This window comes from Balaenoptera ricei, chromosome 1, assembly GCF_028023285.1.
Source record: "Balaenoptera ricei isolate mBalRic1 chromosome 1, mBalRic1.hap2, whole genome shotgun sequence".
In the NCBI taxonomy this organism is placed as follows: domain Eukaryota; kingdom Metazoa; phylum Chordata; class Mammalia; order Artiodactyla; family Balaenopteridae; genus Balaenoptera; species Balaenoptera ricei.
This window is the reverse complement of record NC_082639.1, coordinates 68,072,961-68,092,929: the sequence shown is the minus strand read 5'-3', so window position 1 is coordinate 68,092,929 and position 19,969 is coordinate 68,072,961. Positions and strand designations below refer to the sequence as shown.

The window sequence follows — 19,969 nt, the reverse complement described above, 5'->3', positions numbered from 1 at the left end:
AGAGCACTGTAAAAGTGAAGGAACTGGGGAGATAAAGGTCTGGAAGAACAAAAATAAAATAAAAATTGAGGTCTCATAAACATTAATTGATCACTTATGTGCACCAGGCATTTTCACATACTACCTCATTTAATCCTACAACAATTCTATGTGACAGTTATTACTATACCCATATACTATACAGATTAGAACATAAAGATTTAAAGAGATAAAATAGTTTGTGATTAAGTAGTATTTGGTGCTAATATAACTCCAACCCTGGTTGTCCAATTCCAAGCTCTTTCCCCTACAATGTTGCCTCTCTGACACCTCATATCTACATAGAGACATCCAAGTTGTTGATCACCTCCTAAAGCATTAGCTCAGCTAATCCATGTGCGTCAGGTCATGAGGACAAGCATCACTTCATGCTGTGTAGAAGAGAAAACCAGCTCAAACCCCCTTACACAATTTGTCTAAGGTCACAGAGCTAGTGAATGACAGAGTCAAAACTGGAATTCAGACTTCTGTGCTTTCTCTAACCCCATGATACCATAGCTGTGATGTAAATATAAACTTGGCTTTAAACTTAAAACTCCTAGAAGGCAGAGACTACAAAGTTTTTGCTCTATGCGGAGCCAAATACACTGTTTATTTATTAAACCACCCACTTCTTAAAAGGAGTGAAGACAGCTTACGAAAAGGAGCTATTTGTAATTGGACTTGAAAAGTCAGATGTAAGACTTTTCTGGTGGTGCAGTGGTTGCAGTGATTAAGAATCCACCTGCCAATGCAGGGGACACGGGTTCGAGCCCAGGTCCAGGAAGATCCCACATGCCGCAGAGCAACTAAGCCCATGCACCACAACTACTGAGCCTGAGCTCTAGAGCCCGCGAGCCACAACTCCTGAGCCCGTGCACCACAACTACTGAAGCCCGCACGCCTAGAGAAGCCACCGCAATGAGAAGCCTGCACAACGAAGAGTAGCCCCCGCTCGCCGCAACTAGAGAAAGCCCGCGCACTGCAACAAAGACCCAACGCAGCCAAAAATTAAATTAAAAAAATAAATTTTAAATAAACAATTTTTTAAAGTCAAGTGTATTAGGTGATTAGTAAATATCAAAATATTAATACATTGTTTAATTTGATTTACTGTAAATAAGTAATTTTAAATGATTTCTTCCAGTTAATTTTAAAACTGACCATAACCCAAAGAAATGAATGTAACTAAACACAGACATTTAAGATCTCATGCCTATTATTTTCCCAGTATAACACATGTAACAAATTTCTAAGATTTGTTTTTTTAAATACACATTATTTTATAAATCCAGTGCCTTTGCCTTCACCTTGTCAATGGCTACAGTCATCTAGAAAAAAAGTTTCAGTTTGGAAAAGATATAAAATTGGCAACAAGACAGATATTTAGAAACCTGATACTGTATGCTCTATTTAGACCTTCATGAGGATATTGTACAAAGCCCTGCCTCGGAACTATGTAGAACTTTCTATAAATGATTCACTTCTAAATTAGCTGTCCTGGGTCAGCAGTGGCAAGTCTTAAATAAAAGGTGAATCATCCTTTGTACTGTTCCTTCTCTGGTACAACCACATTTTTTCCCAGTGTTTTTAATGGGCAAAATAATGTGACAAAAATAATTTTATCTCCTCCCCCAAAAAGAAAATCAAATCACATTTTTTAATCTGCCAAATGACTTCCCAGAGTAACAGAAAGAACATTTTCCTTTGTTAATGAAATCTAATCAAAGCAACTATGTATCAAAGAAAGGCAATCACAAAGCAATTCTTGAAACATGAAAAGGTTAAAAGAATAGAGATAGGTTTTAGTCTTGCTTTTGCGGACATTACACCGACACTAACCCAAGGAGTAAGATAAATCAAATGTGTATAGCTATATATATCCATCCTCTTCCAAACTATACTTCAGGTCAGAGGAGATATCTGAGCTTTAGCCTGGTCTAATAATGCTGCAAGGTTACATGCCAATTTGAAAGACATCATAAATCACTGCTGTTCCCCTTGTCAGGTGCTGTCGCAAATTTTCCAGGTTTCTAAACCACTTATCTTCTTTTTTTTTTTTTTTTAAACCACTTATCTTCTTAAAAGCCTCCTCTTGTTTGACACTTAAGTTGGAAGAGAACCTCAAAAGGGAAGGAGAAACTCTTGATATAACAGGAGATGTTTTACATCCGAGAATGCAGTAGAGTGGTTTGTGAGACATAACATTATAAATTACAATTATTAGTAAAGAGACCTGTGATTAAACTTTCCAGTTTACCAAATATACAAATTATAAAAAAAAAAAAAAAAAAAAAAGCCATTAGATCCCCAAAGGGTCCTTAAACAAAATTTTAAAATTTGTTTGGCAGAATGCTCATGTAGCAAGCACCCTGTTCATATTAACGAGGAAGCAGACTTATTATAACTCTTACAATGAAATGTCTACAAGGTATGTGATATTTAAAATCCACCCAAATGGCACAACATTGTAAATGAATTATATTTCAATAACTAACTAAATAAAAGCTACGCAAATAAATCATGAAAAATTGGAAAGCAAGCATGGGGAGCCACTCAGGGGTCAAGACGGGAGTGATGCAGGAGGGTGATCTATTCCTTACTATTCCCCAGAACAGAAATTCTGACAGAAAGAGATGAGCACTTTATGAAGAAAATGGGTCATGCAAGAAACTATCAACAACTTGAGGGAGTGAAAGATTGCAATTGATTTTTATTCTAAACTAGGACACCTGAAAGACGTTAGAAAAACATACTGCAGAGTGACAGGGCAAGAGGGGACAAAGGAAAATGTACTACAGCGTTCCCTAGATGAGAGGTGACAAAGGGTTGGGGTGAGGGAGTGGAGGCAAACTCAGTGACCACCTTAGACCCTTACTGATTAGAAAGTTTGAGAAGCATAGAAAAGTTCACCCATGGGTGGGGCTGGCGTGACACAAGGGAGGTTAGCCGTGAGTCTGGAGACTGTGAAGATTCTTCTAGGTTCAGGTTGCTCAATTTCAAGCCACCTCCCACCCCAGGGATAGTCAGCTCCAAGAACAGAGCCCAGGAAGACACGGAGAGGAGCTGCCAGGAATAGAATCCTGTCACAGACTCGGAGACACTTGGTCACAGCCCTGGCTGAGAGCCTCTCACCTTTGCTCCCAGGTGTTCATGACCGGCTCCCGCTCCCCACTCTCACAAAGCAGCTTCTTCCCACCCTCCGCTTGCCAACATTCCTGCCCTTCCTGCCTGTAGGACTCCTGTGACTGGAGCAGACAGAGCAGTTAGAGAAGAGGGGAGGAGGACCCAGCAGTGTCAGGAAGCTTCCCAAAGAAGCTGGCAGGGCTCCATCCTCAACTCCCAAGAATGTGTCACCAAGCCAGAGCCAGGACGAGGAGTACCAGCATCTCCTGGCTCCAAGCTTAGAGCTGACACTGTGCCTTCGCTACCTGCTTCTATTTTTATGCCCACAGCCTCCTCTCCCCACCCCCTCCCTAAATGCCTACCATTCACAACCTTCCTTACTGCCTAGGAAACTGGCTTGTGTGTGGTGGGTGCTTAATTAGCAAATGTATGATAAACTTTCTCACATCGCATTTTTTTTTTCTCCTTTTCTATAATTAGAGGGACTCTGGGTCCTAGTTTACCGTTGCTGTCCCAGAGTAATTATTACAACCTTCCTTTTCACTCTGTGAAGTGTCTGGGTAGGAAATATAAGTTACATGGCCATCTATTTATAATGCTTCTTCTATGAAGCAGATAAAATAAGCATGTTCCCTTTTCAGGATGATAAGACTAGACAACATGGGATAAAAGGAAAAACATGATTTGCATGTTGAGGAAAGGCAGTGGTAGAGTTCTTCCTCTATCCCTTAGCATGTAAGTAATCTTCTCCAGAAGCTTCTTGGAAGTCAGTGTCCATGACTTGAGCACAATTAAGAATCTAGGAGGGACATCCCTGGTGGCGCAGTGGTTGGGAATCCGCCTGCCAGTGCAGGGGACACGGGTTCGAGCCCCGGTCCGGGAGGATTCCACATGCCACGGAGCAACTAAGCCTGTGCGCCACAGCTACTGAGCCTGTGCTCTGGAGCCCATAAGCCACAACTACTGAAGCCTGCGTGCCTGGAGCCTGTGCTCCACCATAAGAGAGGCCACCACAATGAGAAGCCTGTGCACCGCAATGAGGAGTAGCTCCCACTCACCGCAACTAGAGAGAGTCAGGGCGAAGCAATGAAGACCCAACACAGCCAAAAATAAATAAATAAATAAATAAATAAATAAATAAATAAATTTTTTTAAAAAAGAAAATATTTCATTATATAAAAAAAAGAATCTAGGAGACTCATGTACACACTGTTATATTTAAAATAAATAACCAACAAGGACTTACTGTAAAAATAATAATAAAGACATTTTAAAAATAAAAAATTTTTAAATAAAAATTTTTTTAAATTTTCAACTAACTTTAAAAAAAAGATTCTAGGAGATTTAACGAGTGTGGGGAGAGTTGAAAATGAGCTCTAAATGTTCAGTGGAAGAATGGAGTAGAATAATAGAATTCCATGCTGAGAAAAATTCTGTCACAGGTATGTCTAGAGATATGACACAAAGAAACATGGGTATTCCTAAAGAGTTATTTTTGAAATAACTCTTTTGAATAAGAGTTCAAGAGAAATAAGCATTGATAAATGCAATGTAAAATAATTCTGAATAAATTGGTATATTTAATATTTCAAGTTTGAGATCTTTGACTGTGTTGACTGAAATAGTTTATTAGGTTTATACTAAACTTTATTGAAGAAGCCCTTGTCAGAAGAGTCCACATTAGTTACTGTAGCATAGAATTCCACACTGAGATAGCTTAGTTTGAGGATCATGTATAGAGATAAACTTTTAAATTTGCTTTCCTTATTTTCTGGGATTAGGCAAAAAGTAGGAGACTGAAATTGTACAGGTCTAGAAGAGAAAAACTAAAAGGAAAAAATTACCAAAAAATTACTCAGAAATTGCCTAAAAAGCATCTTTTTTGAGGAAAAGAGGGAACGAGAACTAACACTTATTGAACCGTTGTTCTAGATACCTAATATGCTATTTCATTCAGTTCTCACTACACTCCTATAAGGCAGGTATTATTTGTACATTTTCCAGGTTCAATTCCATTGTTCAATTTTCCAGGTGAGAAAACTGAAGCCACTCGGTGGCATCTCCAAGCATCAAACTCAGGGCACACCACGCTACCCTGAAACCCACCTCCCCATCAGACTGACCTAAAGCATTGCTGTCATGCCACCCTGACTCTCCATCTATCATAGGACCCTATAAGCCTGTGAAATAGCCACAGCAACATGTGTAGCTTTGAGATATTGCAAAAGCTTGGAATCTCACAAATGTAACCAGCCATGTTTCACTTTGTATAATTACAATCCTATAATACTGATCCTAAAACTGTAAGTATGAAACAGGAGGTCCTTCTACTGCTTTTCCCTTCTTGTTGCTTTCCCATTTTGCCTCCCTTTACCTCCTAACTTCACAGCTTAGAGCAAGTGCTTAACCTCAAGCAAACTGGCATCAAGCAATGTTGCCAGCAGGTAGGGTGATACTGGAAAACTGTTTGAAATCTTGTGGGGACCTTTTGGTTGTTACAACGATTATGTACACCACTGGCGCTGGGAGAGATAGGGGATGAGGTAGGGATACGGTCTGAACTCTAGTGCTCAGAGAGGCTCAGCTTGGTGCGCCTAATTCTGATGATTTTCAAATGTCCTACTAGAGATTCATGTTGGGAAGAGAATATATATATTCTCTTGTTTGTGTAGAACCTTATCAAGAGTTGTTCATCATTTCAGAAAATTAAGTCACTGACAGCACTATTGTCCATGTTATTTGAATTTAACATGAAACATTTATATCACTTGCTCCTATTATCGTTACATTATATAGTTCTATGAATACCTACAAATATTTAGATAACAAAAGGTAACAGAAAGGAGTCAACAACACTCAGGTGACTATTGTCTTATTCTTTTTTTTTTTTTTCGTTTTTTTTCTTATTCTTTTTAAATCCAAACTTATTCACTGTAAGTAGGTAAATACAAGCAACTGACTGCTTCATTATGTCTTCTGAGATAGTTTTCCCAAGTATTTGCATTGAAATCCATGTTTGTTTCTAATAGTTTTTAAAATTATGTGTATAGGTAGGTATTATTGTTTAAATTTTTATTTCAGGATAAGTAAAAGTGGTGCCACAAAATATTTGTTATTACAGGGGAACTTTGGGTCCAATAAGGTTAAGAACCACTTGTGTAAAGGAAAGAACATGGGCTTTGGACTCAGACAAACCTAAGATAGAAGACGTCTCTTTGGACTGCATGATTTGCGTAGTTTACTTTTTTTTTTTTTAAGTCTTTATGGAATTTGTTACAATATTGCTTCTATTTTATGTTTTGGTCTTTTGGCCCCAAGGCAGGTGGGATCTTAGTTCCCCGACCAGGGATCGAACCCACACCCCCTGCATTGGAAGGCGAAGCCTTAAGCACTGGACCGCCAGGGAAGTCCCTTGAGTAGTTTACTTTTTTTTTTTTTTTTTTTTTTTTTTTAATTTACTTTTGGCTGCATTGGGTCTTCGTTGCTACGCGTGGGCTTTCTCTAGTTGTGGCGAGCGGGGGCTACTCTTCATTGTGGTGCGCAGGCTTCTCATTGCAGTGGCTTCTCTTGTTGCAGAGCACGGGCTCTAGGCATGCGGGCTTCAGTAGTTGTGGTGCCCGGGCTCAGCAGTTGTGGCTCATGGGCTCAGTAGTTGTGGCACACTGGCTTAGTTGCTCCGCAGCATGTGGGATCTTCCCGGACCAGGGCTCGAACCCGTCTCCCCTGCATTGGCAGGTGGATTCTTAACCACTGTGCCACCAGGAAAGCCAGAGTAGTTTATTTTTGTTCTGAGCTCCAACTGCCTCATCTATCAATCACAGCCATTTCTGGGGGTTCTGTTAAGAATTGCTATTTCAAACAAGGTAGCACAGGTTAAGTGGTAATGATAGGTATTCAACAGTAATTCCCTTCTCAATGCTCAAGCTATGCTTCCCTCCCCCACTTACCTTTACAGAAGGCAGGAAAATTAAGATAGTAAGGGGGAAGTATAAAGAATACAGAAGGAGGGGGCTTCCCTGGTGGCGCAGTGGTTGAGAATCTGCCTGCTAATGCAGGGGACACGGGTTCGAGCCCTGGTCTGGGAAGATCCCACATGCCGCGGAGCAGCTGGGCCCGTGAGCCACAATCACTGAGCCTGCGCGTCTGGAGCCTGTGCTCCGCAACAAGAGAGGCCGCGATAGTGAGAGGCCCGCGCACCGCGATGAAGAGGGGCCCCCGCTTGCCACAACTAGAGAAAGCCCTTGCACAGAAACGAAGACCCAACACAGCCATAAATAAATAAATAAACAAATACTTAAAAAAAAAAAAAAAAGAATACAGAAGGAGGGACTTCCCTGGTGGTCCAGTGGGTAAGACTCCACGCTCCCAATGCAGGGGGCCCGGGTTTGATCCCTGGTCAGGGAACGAGATCCCACATGCATGCCGCAACTAAGAGTTCTCATGCTGCAACTGAAGATCCCATATGCCGCAGTGAAGACCCGGCACAGCCAAAAGTAAATGAATTTTAAAAAAAGAATACAGAAGGAGGAAGGGAGTAACAAATCATGATCAGTACCTAATACCTAACTACACCCAGAACACACTGTTAGTATCAAATGTGAAAAGGTTCAGGAGGTTCAAGTTACATTCTGGCCCTGGATCATGAAGAACATGTTGTTAATGCAATCACACAAACACTACTACAAACACTACTACTTAATGCAATATATGGATATGTAAATTGTTCCAGGAATGGATACAGAATTATCATTTCCTCAACCTTGTTACTGTGTATCCCTTTAAGACCACTTAAAGTTAACACTGTAACTTAAGAACCTGTAGATCCTGGATTTTAGCCTTTCTTTTTTTTTAAGTTGGAGCTCTTCCTCTACACGTGGTTTGATTATCTCCAGGGAGATTTTTATACAATAGCAAATACACTTTCTGAATGCTGGATCTTGGGCCTGTTAGCCACTACTAACTGGGGGTCAGATATGTTCCTAAAAGGCAAATATTCTATCACTGACAAGGTCTAAGGTCCCTTCTTCCCTTTAACTTATCTGTAGAAGCCATAGGACCTCCCTGGTATTAGTCATGTCCAATCTTCAACTTCCTACTCCACATTTTAATCACCAAAACTTCAAAATACTCAGCATACCCCAAACAGAAAGGCTAGAGTTTCTAAGACAGTGAGAAAAAAGCAGTTTTTAGATCCCAATCCAGAGAAACAGTGACAGTCATCCACTCTTTGTTGGCTTCCTCTTTTCTTTATCTCAGCAAGTATCTAGCCCAAAGGTATTAGCTAGTTACTTTATCTGAATACATAGTTTCAAGAAACAGCTTTAGATGCACCCCAATGTTCACAGCAGCATAATTTATAACTGCCAAGAAATGGAAACAACCTAAGTGTCCATTAACTGGTGAATGGATAAGGAAGATGTGGTATATTCACACAATGGAATACTACTCAGCCATAAAAAATGAAATTTTGCCACATATAGCAACCTGGATAGACCTGGAGGGTATTAAGCTAAGTGAAATAAGTCAGACAGAAAAAGATAAATACTGTATGATATCACTTATATGTGGACTCTAAAAAAAGTACAACAAACTAGTTAATATAACAAAAATGAACAGACTCACAGATATAGAGAAAAAACTAGTGGTTACCAGTAGAGAGAGGGAAAGAGGGAAGGGAAGAGTGGGACAGGGAACTAAGAGGTACAAACTACCATATATAAAATAAATAATCTACAAGGATACATTGTACAACATCAGGGATATAGCCAATATTTTACAATAACTATAAGTGGAATATAACTTAAAAATTGTGCATCACTATGTTATACACCTGAAACATAATCCTGTACATTAACTATACATCAATAAAAAAATGAACACCTTTGGTTACCTTAGGTGATAGGGATTTATTATAAGGAAACACAGGGAAACAAAAAAAGCACAGGAAACCTTCTCAGAAGACAGACTTCTTAGAAATTACTAAAAATTGGCTCATTGCCATTAAAGACACAGTATCGGCTCTCCTAGCATGAAGGACATTCTGATGGCCCTCTGTGATCCTGAAAGGACCCCAGTGACTCTGTCATCCCCAGGCTTCAGTGTTTTTTCCTTAGGTCCACTTCTTTGCTTCTGCTACTACCAACTGTAAAGAACAGATACCGCAACTAAGACCCAGTACAGCCAAATAAATAAATAAATATTAATATTTTAAAATATATATACATGGGACTTCCCTGGTGGCACAGTGGTTAGGACTCCGCGCTCCCAATGCAGGGGGCCAGGGTTCGATTCCTGGTCAGGGAACTAGATCCCACATGCATGCTACAACTAAGGAGCCCTTGAGCCACAACTAAGGAGCCCGCCTGCCGCAACTGAGACCCAGCACAACCAAATAAATAAATAAATATTTATAAAGAAAGAAATAAATTTTTTTTAAAAAAACAGTCTTTGATTTGAAGTCATTCTCTTTATTCTGGTGTGTTACCACACTTTCCTGTATAATTACAGTTTTGCATTTGTGGAATCAAAATTACATGCTAGGTATGTACATTGAGCAGTAAAGGCACACATGGCTCAATACTTTTGGGGCTCTGCCACAATCTTCTCAACCAAATTCCACCTCACTCTTCTTTGATCTCTGCCTACCATATCCCTACCTGCATATTTGGTATCTCTGGCAGCATCCACCTTGTATTATCAGTATATACCTACTTGTTTACTCATATGTCTTAGTTTACTCTTACCACCACTCCTATACATTGTAAGCTCCAAGAGATAGGCAGTTAGTAACATTTGTATGTATTTCAATACTTTTTACATAAAAATGACACTCCAATATTTTTAATTGAGTGCACAAGCTCTCAAGACCGTTCATACTGGAAAAGACCTTGCATCTTCTCATTTAATCCAGTGGTTCCCAAAAACATATCTGCCAACAGATGACAGACCAGCTGCCTAGGGACACCAGGGAAAAGTTAAATTACCACATTTTTCAGGCCCTAGCCCAAATCTGTAGAAGTGGGACCCAGAAACCTGCATTCTTGGGAGTACTGACTCACAAGTCCTGAGCATAAGTAGGAGTTGTTAATTTTAAAAGGAGGCCATTAGACTGAGAGGGTTCTAATGAACTTGGCAGCCTAGGTAAGCAAACCAAAACCTAGGCCAGCAAATGCCTCAAAGTTAAGAAACCTAAAGGACAACCAATCACAAACAGCCAAGTAGGTTTTCCCATATAAGGCAACCACTTAAGCTGGAGCCAATCAAATAACTTCCTTGCTTTGCCTCTACATCTCCTCTATAAAAACCTTGCCTCTAACTCCTGTCTGCTGAGCACTCCTAACCCCTTCTGGTTTGCCACTGCCCAAATCGATTTTTGCTCAAATATACTCAATTTAAATATGCCTCAGTTTATCCTTTAAAAGAATTAACAAGGAAAGAACAGGGGAAAGATTTCCAGGTAAAGAGAAGAACAATAGATAAATGTCAGAGAACCAAGAATAGTTTCATGCTCTGTACAGGCCATGGAAGATGTCTGCCACATCCCAAATTGAAGAAGTCTCAGACTATCTGTCCTGCCCACTGTCCTCTCCAACAGGACTCCTTATCCACTGTTCATCTGCCTTAGTACCATCTACACACTGGACCAGAGACGAGCCCTGACCCACAGGCCAACGGGGCCTGCCTCACCTGTCCTGTACCCTGACTCACCAACAGAGACTCACTCTCAGGGAGTTCAAGTTTGAGACAGAGTGGGCTCACAGAAAGTACAGAAGCAAAGAACTAAAAGACAGAGAGGAGGTAATAGAGGCCTTAAAGGAGCAAAGTCAAAGGATAAAAGGAAGGAATCAGTCAAGAACACAGTAAGAAGTAGGGAGACAGGTAGCGAGGGAAGGTGAAGGGCAACTGGACTTGCTCTTGGTTCTCCAGAGTCTGAAGTTACTGCTTTCACCCAGACAGCATGAGTGATGTTCCAGCTGCCCACGGAACCTGACTGCCCAGCTAGAGAGGCGATCCTGGGCTTCCTCACCTCCCCGTACATCCTAACAAATACACACATACACGTTGTCCAAGGTAACCTGAGTGTCTCCATCTCTTACAACCTGCAAGAGCTTCCCATGTCCACTCAGGATGGCTGGAGGGGTGGGAGTAGGTGAGGGATGGCAAAGGGGCCACCATCTGTCTATGAGGTAGCAGAGGCTTGGGGAGGGGTTCAGACTTGATTCTAGAGTTGTTCACACACCTACTTTGGGGGATCTCCAGCACACAAATCAACATTCTTACCCATTTCTTATCTTCCTGAGAGCAATGAGGTCTATAAGGCAGCTGGTGAGACTATCCTCCCACTTCTCAAAATGAGTCACGGTTCTAGGGGGGATGTTTTGCTGTTTTGTTTTGTTTTTTACTTGAGCTTTTCATAGAAAACAGAGGCTGATGCTCATGAGGATAGTAAGCACACATAACGATCATAGTATATTTAGAACTTCTCATATGGTACCGCGCAATTCCAGAAAATACCATCCTATTTAACTTAAACTAAACTTTATAAAGGAAGCATAGCAAATGAATGGTCGATTGTGTCTCAACTTTATAAAACACCAGTCAGGGGTCATTCCTCTGCTGAAAAATACTTAGGTTACTCTTACTGCCTACAGAATAGAACCCATATAGCTTCAAGGACATTTGTAGTCTCACTACTGCTTATATCTTCAGCTTCCTCTCCTACCGGATCCACCATCTACTTCTATTTATTAAAATTTTATGGTGCAACTAAGCCATCTAGCAACTCTCGAAATGAGATTTTTAAGGGAAAAAACCCTCCCAGCCCTCAGCAAGAGATAAGTAACTAAATTCAATTCAGTGTGCTATGTTAAGATCATGCAGTACTGGGTATTAAACATATCTAGATTGGCAGATTCACAAGGAAGGCTTCTTGGAGGAGATGACAGTTGAGACTGGAGAGGTGGGTAGGAGCTATCAGAACAAAGAAGTGAGAACATCATGAGAAAAGGCATAGAGGAATGAAATAGTTAAACATTCTGGAATAAAAAGGGGATTGTTAGGAGATGAGACTGGAGCAGTAGGCAGGGGGCAGGACTAAAGAGGCAGGCAGGACTAGGAGACGTTGTCTGGCTGGTGGGGGTTATTTGTAAGTGCTATGGTCTGAATGCTTATGTCCCCTACCCCAAAATTCAAATGTTGAAATCCTAGTGTTAATGGGTGGGGCCTTTGGGAATTGCTCAAATTATGAGGGTGGAGACCTCTTAAATGGGATTAGTGCCTTATCATAGAGGCTCCAGAAAGACCATTAGCCCCTTCCACCAGGTGAGGACAGAGAAAGAAGTGCCAGCTATAGACTAGGAAATGAGCCTTCACCAGATGTAACCATGCTGGCACATTGATCTTGGACTTCCCAGCCTCCAGAACTGTGAGTAATAAGTTTTTCTTGTTTATAAGCTACCAAGTTGGTGGTATTTTTTTAATAGCAGCCCGAAAGGAATATGACAGTAAGTAACAGGGAGCCTTGTAGGTTTTTGAGATTGGTATGATCAGGGAATCAATATTAAAATAGAGGATGCGGGACTTCCCTGGTGGCGCAGTGGTTAAGAATCCACCTGCCGATGCAGGGGACACGGGTTTGATCCCTGGTCCGGGAAGATCCCACATGCCGCAGAACAACTAAGCCCGTGAGCCACAACTACTGAGCCTACACCCTAGAGCCTGCGAGCCACAACTACTGAGCCTGTGTGCCACAATTACTGAAGCCTGCGTGCCTAGAGCCCATGCTCCACAACAAAAGCCACTGCAATGAAAAGGCCATGCACCACAATGAAGAGTAGCCCTTGCTCGCCGCAACTAGAGAAAGCCTGCGCACAGCAATGAAGACCCAACAGAGCCAAAAATTAATTAATTAATTAATTATTTTAAAAAATAGAGGATGGGTGGAATCAGGGAAACCATATTCAGGGTACCATTTAGAATCTGCATTGTAAAAATCCAGCAGTGACAACTGTCAATGCCTTCCAGCCAAAAACCACCAGGAATTCTCATTTCTAGTTTACTGCTCCTTGCAACAAGGGAGGCAGCACACCATGGAGAACCGTGGGGGAGGGTCTGAGTAATAGGGCATTAGAAAAGATTTGGGCTTGTGTTAGGTGATGTTAGGACAGCACAGGTTTGCTATCAGGAAGTGGGGACAAGTCTATGACTCAGCATCTTAATAAAACTATCTACAAGGTGGGGAAAACTGTCAAAGCTAAAACTGTGGTTGGTAAAAGGAGCAGCAGTCATTTATATCAATCAAGACAGGGGGATAAGAACTTCCCTGGTGGCACAGTGGTTAAGAATCCGCCTGCCAATAGAGGGGACACGGGTTTGAGCCCTGGTCCAGGAAGATCCCACACGCCGCAAAGCAACTGAGCCCATGCACCACAGCTACTGAGCCTGCGCTCTAGAGCCCGCGAGCCACAACTACTGAGCCCGCGTGCCACAACTACTGAAGCCCACGTGCCTAGAGCCCATGATCAGCAACAAGAGAAGCCACCACAATGAGAAGCCCACGCACCGCAACAAAGAGTAGCCCTGGCTCACTGCAACTAGAGAAAAGCCCCAAGCAGCAACGAAGACCCAATACAGCCAAAAATAAATAAATAAATAAATTTATTTTTTTATAAAAAGGGAATAGGGAGTGCTATAATTTGGGGGGTTTTGCTTTTTCTTTTCATTTTTTGTTTGTTTGTTTTGTTTTTAGGGGGTGCTGTAATTTTAAATGGGATGATCAGTACCAGCCTCGCTGAGAAGGTGACATTAGACCAAACTTCAGGAAGAGCATTCTGAGAATTCCCTGGCGGTCCAGTGGTTAGGACTCGCGCTTTCACTGCTGAGGGCACAGGCTCAGTACCTGGTCGTGGAACTAGGATCCTGAAAGCCACAAGGCATAACCAAAAAAAAAAAAAGAGCATTTTGCCAAGGAGAGGTTCTGGTAGAGGCGACAGCCAGTGCAAAAGCCCTAAGGCTCCAGAGTTCAAGGAACAGCCTGGAGGCCAAATTAGCTGAAGCATGTTAGAGAGGCCACAGGGCCTGTAAGCATCATTGGACTTTGGCTTTTACTCTAAGTGAGGTGAGGAGCTATCAGTCTTGAGCAGAGAGATGAGATGCAGAATATATCTCATTGGAGACAGAAACTTTTGAGTTTTGCTATAAAGGAGAAATGGGGTAATAGCATAAGAGATGGGGGCAGGTGACAAGAGACGGTTTGTTGTTTTGCTTTGTTTTTAAGAAAAATAGCATAATTGCAAGTTGAACATATGGATTGAAATTAAAATCACAATTCTTGACTCTTCTGCTTCCCCAGTACACTGCTTTATTTGACTGCTCTATGTACTGAGAAGGGGCTGTATTTGCTTGATCAATTCATTCAATGAATACTTAGTATTACATCATATACAAACTAATGTAACCAAATCAAAGTTAATAATTTCTGAAATCTATAAAGAGTTTTCAGCTTCTGGACAAGTATCTAACTACAAAAGTGATTTCTTAATAAACTCTTTCAAATTCACTCTTTCCCCACAATCTTTCCACATAATAGAGAATTAAGAAAATATGTCATGACACAAACTACTTGTCAAACAATTACAGTAGTCAAATATTCAAAAGGCCCCTTCAACAAATTTTATGACTACAGCTCAAGAGTTTAGTAATCAACTCATACATGAATCCTGAAATTTTTCTTTTGGCTGCGCACGGCACGCGGGAGTTTAGTTCCCTGACCAGGGATCCAACCCATGCCCCCTGCGGTGGAAGGGCGGAGTGCTAACCACTTGACGGCCAGGGAAGTCCCTGAATCCTGAATATTTTAAAAGATGGTATCAAATGTTTTGTAAAAGTGTCCCAGCATTTATGAGTTAACTGTTCTTTTAGATGAGATTTACTTTTTTTCTTTTTGCTGAATTGCTCATTTAGCTGTTTAGCAAAATGATATCAGCTGTAAGGGATTTTTGCATAATTGGCCATCTGTTTCAAGGTAATGATTGATTACAGACTGCACCCTGCAAGTGATTCATAGGTTTCATTAACTTCCTCCTTCAGGAACCAGGAAATAGGTGAAATCCATAATTATCAGTTTCACTACAGCATCTTTTTGAGGTAGTAAGTATTTTGGTGGTTGAGTCTGAGGATTTACTTGAAAAGATCATCTGTTTAAAAAAGAAGTTTTGCCGGGTTTGTATTTGGAATCTGAATACAGTTACCAAGAATCCCACAGCTGCTATGTAATGAACTTGGAACCAGGAAACCTTGATTCGAATCCCAACTCCGCCCCACACGAGTCCAGCGACTCTGGGCAAGCTACTTGACTTCTCAGAGCCTCATGTAGCTCAACTGCAAAATGAGAAGACTCTTTGCCTCAGTGCTATGGTGAGGATGGAATGACCACCCTGTAGCCTTAAATGCCTCGCACAGCCAGGGGCACATTACAGACTCCTGGCCATCAGGTCAGGCCAACTCCTTCCCTCTTTTCCTTAGCAGAGAGAGTACAGCTCTTCATACAGTGCCATTTGTATCCTCATAGCCACCTCTCTAGAGAAAAGGCAGGACTTCTGATATAGTCATATAAAGGGGGGAAACTTTCTGTTTTTTCTCCACTGACATCTCAAAAGTTTATCCCACTATTCCTCTTGCTGGGGGAATGAGATGAGAAATGGGATCTCACTAGTGTGCATTTTATTTTAATAAATTACTCGTTTCAAAAGTAACTATGAAAAAAAAAAAAAAAAAAAGTAACTATGGAGGACTTCCCTGGTGGCACAGTGGTTAAGAATCCACCTGCCAATGCAGGGGACACAGGTTCAATCCCTGGTCCAGGAAGATCCCACATGCAGCGGAGCAACTGAGCCCGTGCGCCACAAATACTGAGCCCGCGCTATAGAGCCCGCGAGCCACAACCACTGAGCCCGCGTGCCACAACTACTGAAGCCCGCGCGCCTAGAGCTCATGCTCTGCAACAAGAGAAGCCACCACAATGAGAAGCCCGCGCCCTGCAACGAAGAGTAGCCCCCGCTCGCCACAACTAGAGAAAGCCCACGTGCAGCAACGAAGACCAAACACGGCCAAAAAATAAAATCATTCATTAAAAAAGTTAACTATTGAGATACTTTGACATATACTATGATGATCAGTACTTTATCCTGAATATACTTAACTCTTTTTAGTCTAGATGGAAAACCTGCTTTAATGTTGATTATATGCATAAACATACTAATATATATATCTAGGGTTATAAAAATTTATGAACTTTGATAAAGCACATCAAAATACCTAATGTTTATCTTGAAATTTTAATGCAAGTCAGCGCATTGCAAACTTAAAGTGCTGAACATGGTTGCCAAGTTATTGCTGAGACACCCTGTAAAACTTGGGAAGCAATATAACTTCATGGAATTTGGAGCCAGAAAGAAAAAACCTGGGTTTAAACGCAGGCTCTGGGACTTCCCTAGTAGTCCAGTGGTTAAGACTCTGCACTTCCAATGCAGGGGGCAGGGGTTTGATCCCTAGTCGGGGAACTAAGATATCACATGCCGCACAGCGTGGCCAAATAAATTAATTAATTAAATAAACACAGACTCTGCCACTTACTATATGTAATTTTGAACATTTTCTGAACCTCAAAGCATTAGTTTCCTATCTGTGAAGTAGAGATAATAATAATACTTCTCAGGGATTAAGTGGATTGAGTAAAGTCATGCATCTAGAACTCAAAATAGTATCACATTATGATGAGGAAGACTTAATGCAAAGTAAATAAATCTGGAGCCCCTGGTTACAGGACAGATATTTAAAGTTGTCAGTTAAGAATGCTAACAAGCTCACTTAGCTTAGAAACAAGAAGATCCAAGTTTAAAATAACGGCCCAGCTTTTTTGTTGCTAGCTATGTGACCTTGGCCAAAGGCCAGACACATTGTACCTCAGCCCACTCATTTAACTGTTAGGTATTAATGATATTAGGTATTAATGATATTAGTTACAATTTGTAAAGCACTGACCATACACCAGTGCAATCTGATAAGTTTACACATGCACTCCAGTCTTTACGATAACCCTTCAAGGTAAATGTCCTTATCTCTATTTTACAAATGGCTGAAACTGAGAGAAGTTAAACTTGTTCAAGGCCACCCAGCTAGTAAGTGGTAGAGCCTGGATCCACAGTGAGGTTTATCAGTCTCCAAATCCTGTCCTAAACTACCCAATGAACTATCTACCACCTACCTCTCTTAGAGAAGATCAAATAACATTTTTCCTGCAGGAGCGCTTTTTGAATTGAAACGTCCTATACAAACGTGAAGTACTATCGTTAATACTCTATATCAATCTAAATAATTCATAGAATGGGTCTGTGATTTGCCCCCTCAGTGCCTGGGAACCCTGAAAGAACAAAAGGTTAACTTCAAGATCTCTTTCATCTCCTCTTGGAATTTTGTCTTGACCTCAATTTCGCTTGAACTGACCTGATAAACAACATTAAAGAACAGATAGCCAAATGCTGCTCTGTGCCACTCAAAGGCAGCTCTCTGCACTCCCAGGAGTCCAGGGCAATAAGATCTTGTGCTTTTCCTTGAAATATGGACAAAATACTTTCTTGGACTGATTTCTCACACCTGCATTTGCAGTTAGCTTGGGTAAGTATAAATAAAAGTGGTCACATAAATGTCCGCCTAAACTAGGGCTTTGGAAATCACCCCATAACAAACTCCAGTTCCTGGCACACATGCTATCGATCTAATAAAAGCAAATTTCAGTCCCTTTTCAAGGATATGGGGTAAAATTTAGAGGGGCTTTCCCCTCTGAAATTTTTGTCAACTAGTCCCGCGTAGTTTAGTGTAACTGTCTTAGTTATCCGCCCTTGGAATAATAAGCTTCCCGGAAATACCAAAGTGTTGATGACATGTGACATGACATATGCGGGTCAAAATGGGGCTTGGTTTGGTATCACCCGGAAGGCACCCCCTAGCCCGCCAATCCCGGAGATGCTCAGCGTGGCCCGCTCACCCCTGCAGAGGAAGCAGGAGGGCAAAGTCCAGACAAAGTGAAGGGTGTTAATTTGCCGAGCCAGATCTCGACGCTGGGAAGGCGCCGAAGCTGCTGAATCTCGGGTTACTAGAGCATACTCATTTGCAAGAGGAAGAAAGGTCGTCCCGGGTTTCCCAGAGGCCAGATCGAGCCTGGAGAATGTGACTTTCTCCAGTCCTGGGACTTACCTTTTCCCAGTCCTGGGACTTACCTCTTCCCTTCCCTGTAAGGCCCTCTCGCTCCCCCTGGGGCGCTCGCAGCCGCGGACCCCACCCCGCTTCGAACGTCGGGATCCGGGAAGCGCAGCTCAACCAGCCGGAGCCAACTTAAGCCTGCGCGGGGCGGTGGGACAAGCGGCGAGAGGCAGCGAGAGGCAGCGAGAGGCTGAGCCCCAGCACCCGGCGCTTACCTCCGACGGCGAAATCTCAAACACGCCCGCGATCTTGGCGTAGAGCTCCTGGATGTTGGAGAAGTTCTCCACTCTGCCCGTGGCGCTGCCGTGGGCCAGCTGCGTGTGGAAAACCAGCCTGCAGGTGGGCGCCGGGAGGCTGGGGAGGCTGCCGCCGGCCGCATTCGTCTGCTCGCCCTCCACCAGCCGGGAGGTCTCCTTGGTAGTGAATTTCTTTTTTCTCCGCAGCCCCAGGGGCATCTTGCCTGGCCGAGGGCGGGGACCCACCTGCGCTGCCACGGACTGCTGCCTCCTTGGCCTGGGCCCCCGGACTTTGTGCTAAGGGCCTGCCGGCTCCGGGCAGGTGCAGCCTGGGCTGGGCCAATGGCAGAGGCGCTCCCGCCTGGCCCCGCCTGCTCAGGGCCCTCCTCCACCGAGAGGAGCCGCACCTGCAACCGGCCGAGCAGCCACCTGCCCTCCGGATGGATCAGGGAGAAGAAAAGTTGGACCCTGAGGAAGGGGAATGTTGCCTGCCATTCCAGTTCTACAAGGATCAAGCCATCAACCATCGCAGCTGCCCCGGATGGTGTACCCTGAGGGCAATTCAGGATGGAGAAAACAAGGAAGCATTCTGTGATTTGGATAGTGGCCCTAGATAGTTAAGATGCATATCTAAGGAATCATTTCAGTGAACTCAGACTCTTGCATCTTCCCCTACATAGGAAAGCACTACAATCATTAACTTGAGATGTCTGTCCTTTGTGATTAGCAGTCATCTTTTCATGTTCCACAACACGTTTTTATCCGACAAAAACACTCATACATCCTGGCTTCTCCCTTACCTCTTCTGAGCAGTTCCTCAGAGCTATCTGAGAGGCTCTCCTCCGCTATAGTCCTCAGTAAGGTCCCCGAATGAAACTTAACTCAAAACTTTTAGGTTGTGCATGGTCTTCCGTCGATAACCCACTCCCTCCTCTCATCTCCTGGCTTCTTTCTCCTCCTTTAAAAATGGCTCAATTTCTAGGGATTTCCCTGGCAGCGCGGTGGTTAGGAATCCGCCTGCCAATGCAGGGGACACGGGTTCGAGCCCTGGTCTGGGAGGATCCCACATTCTGCGGAGCAACTAAGCCCTTGCGCCACAACTACTGAGCCTGCGCTCTAGAGCTCGCAGGCCACAACTACTGAACCCACGTGCCACAACTACTGAAGCCCGCACCCCTGGAGCCTGTGCTCTGCAACTAGAGAAGCCACCACAATGAGAGGCCTTTGCACTGCAATGAAGCATGGCCCCCGCTAGAGAAAGCCCGCGCGCAGCAACGAAGACCCAACACAGCCAAAAATAAATACTAAATAAATAAATTTTGTCTTTAAAT

At 42.7% G+C, this 19,969-nt stretch overlaps 1 protein-coding gene across 1 annotated transcript in view; it reads right to left on the bottom strand.

Annotated features, from left to right (window-relative positions):
- Window positions 1-19,070, bottom strand: part of GIPC2 (GIPC PDZ domain containing family member 2) — an 86,897-nt gene extending 67,827 nt beyond the window's left edge. The window contains exon 1 of the mRNA XM_059925017.1: window positions 18,618-19,070. Within this exon, the coding sequence (XP_059781000.1) occupies window positions 18,618-18,857 (240 nt within the window). The 5' untranslated portion in view covers window positions 18,858-19,070. The remainder of the gene's footprint in view (window positions 1-18,617) is intronic.
- Between the last annotated feature and the right edge of the window lie 899 nt (window positions 19,071-19,969).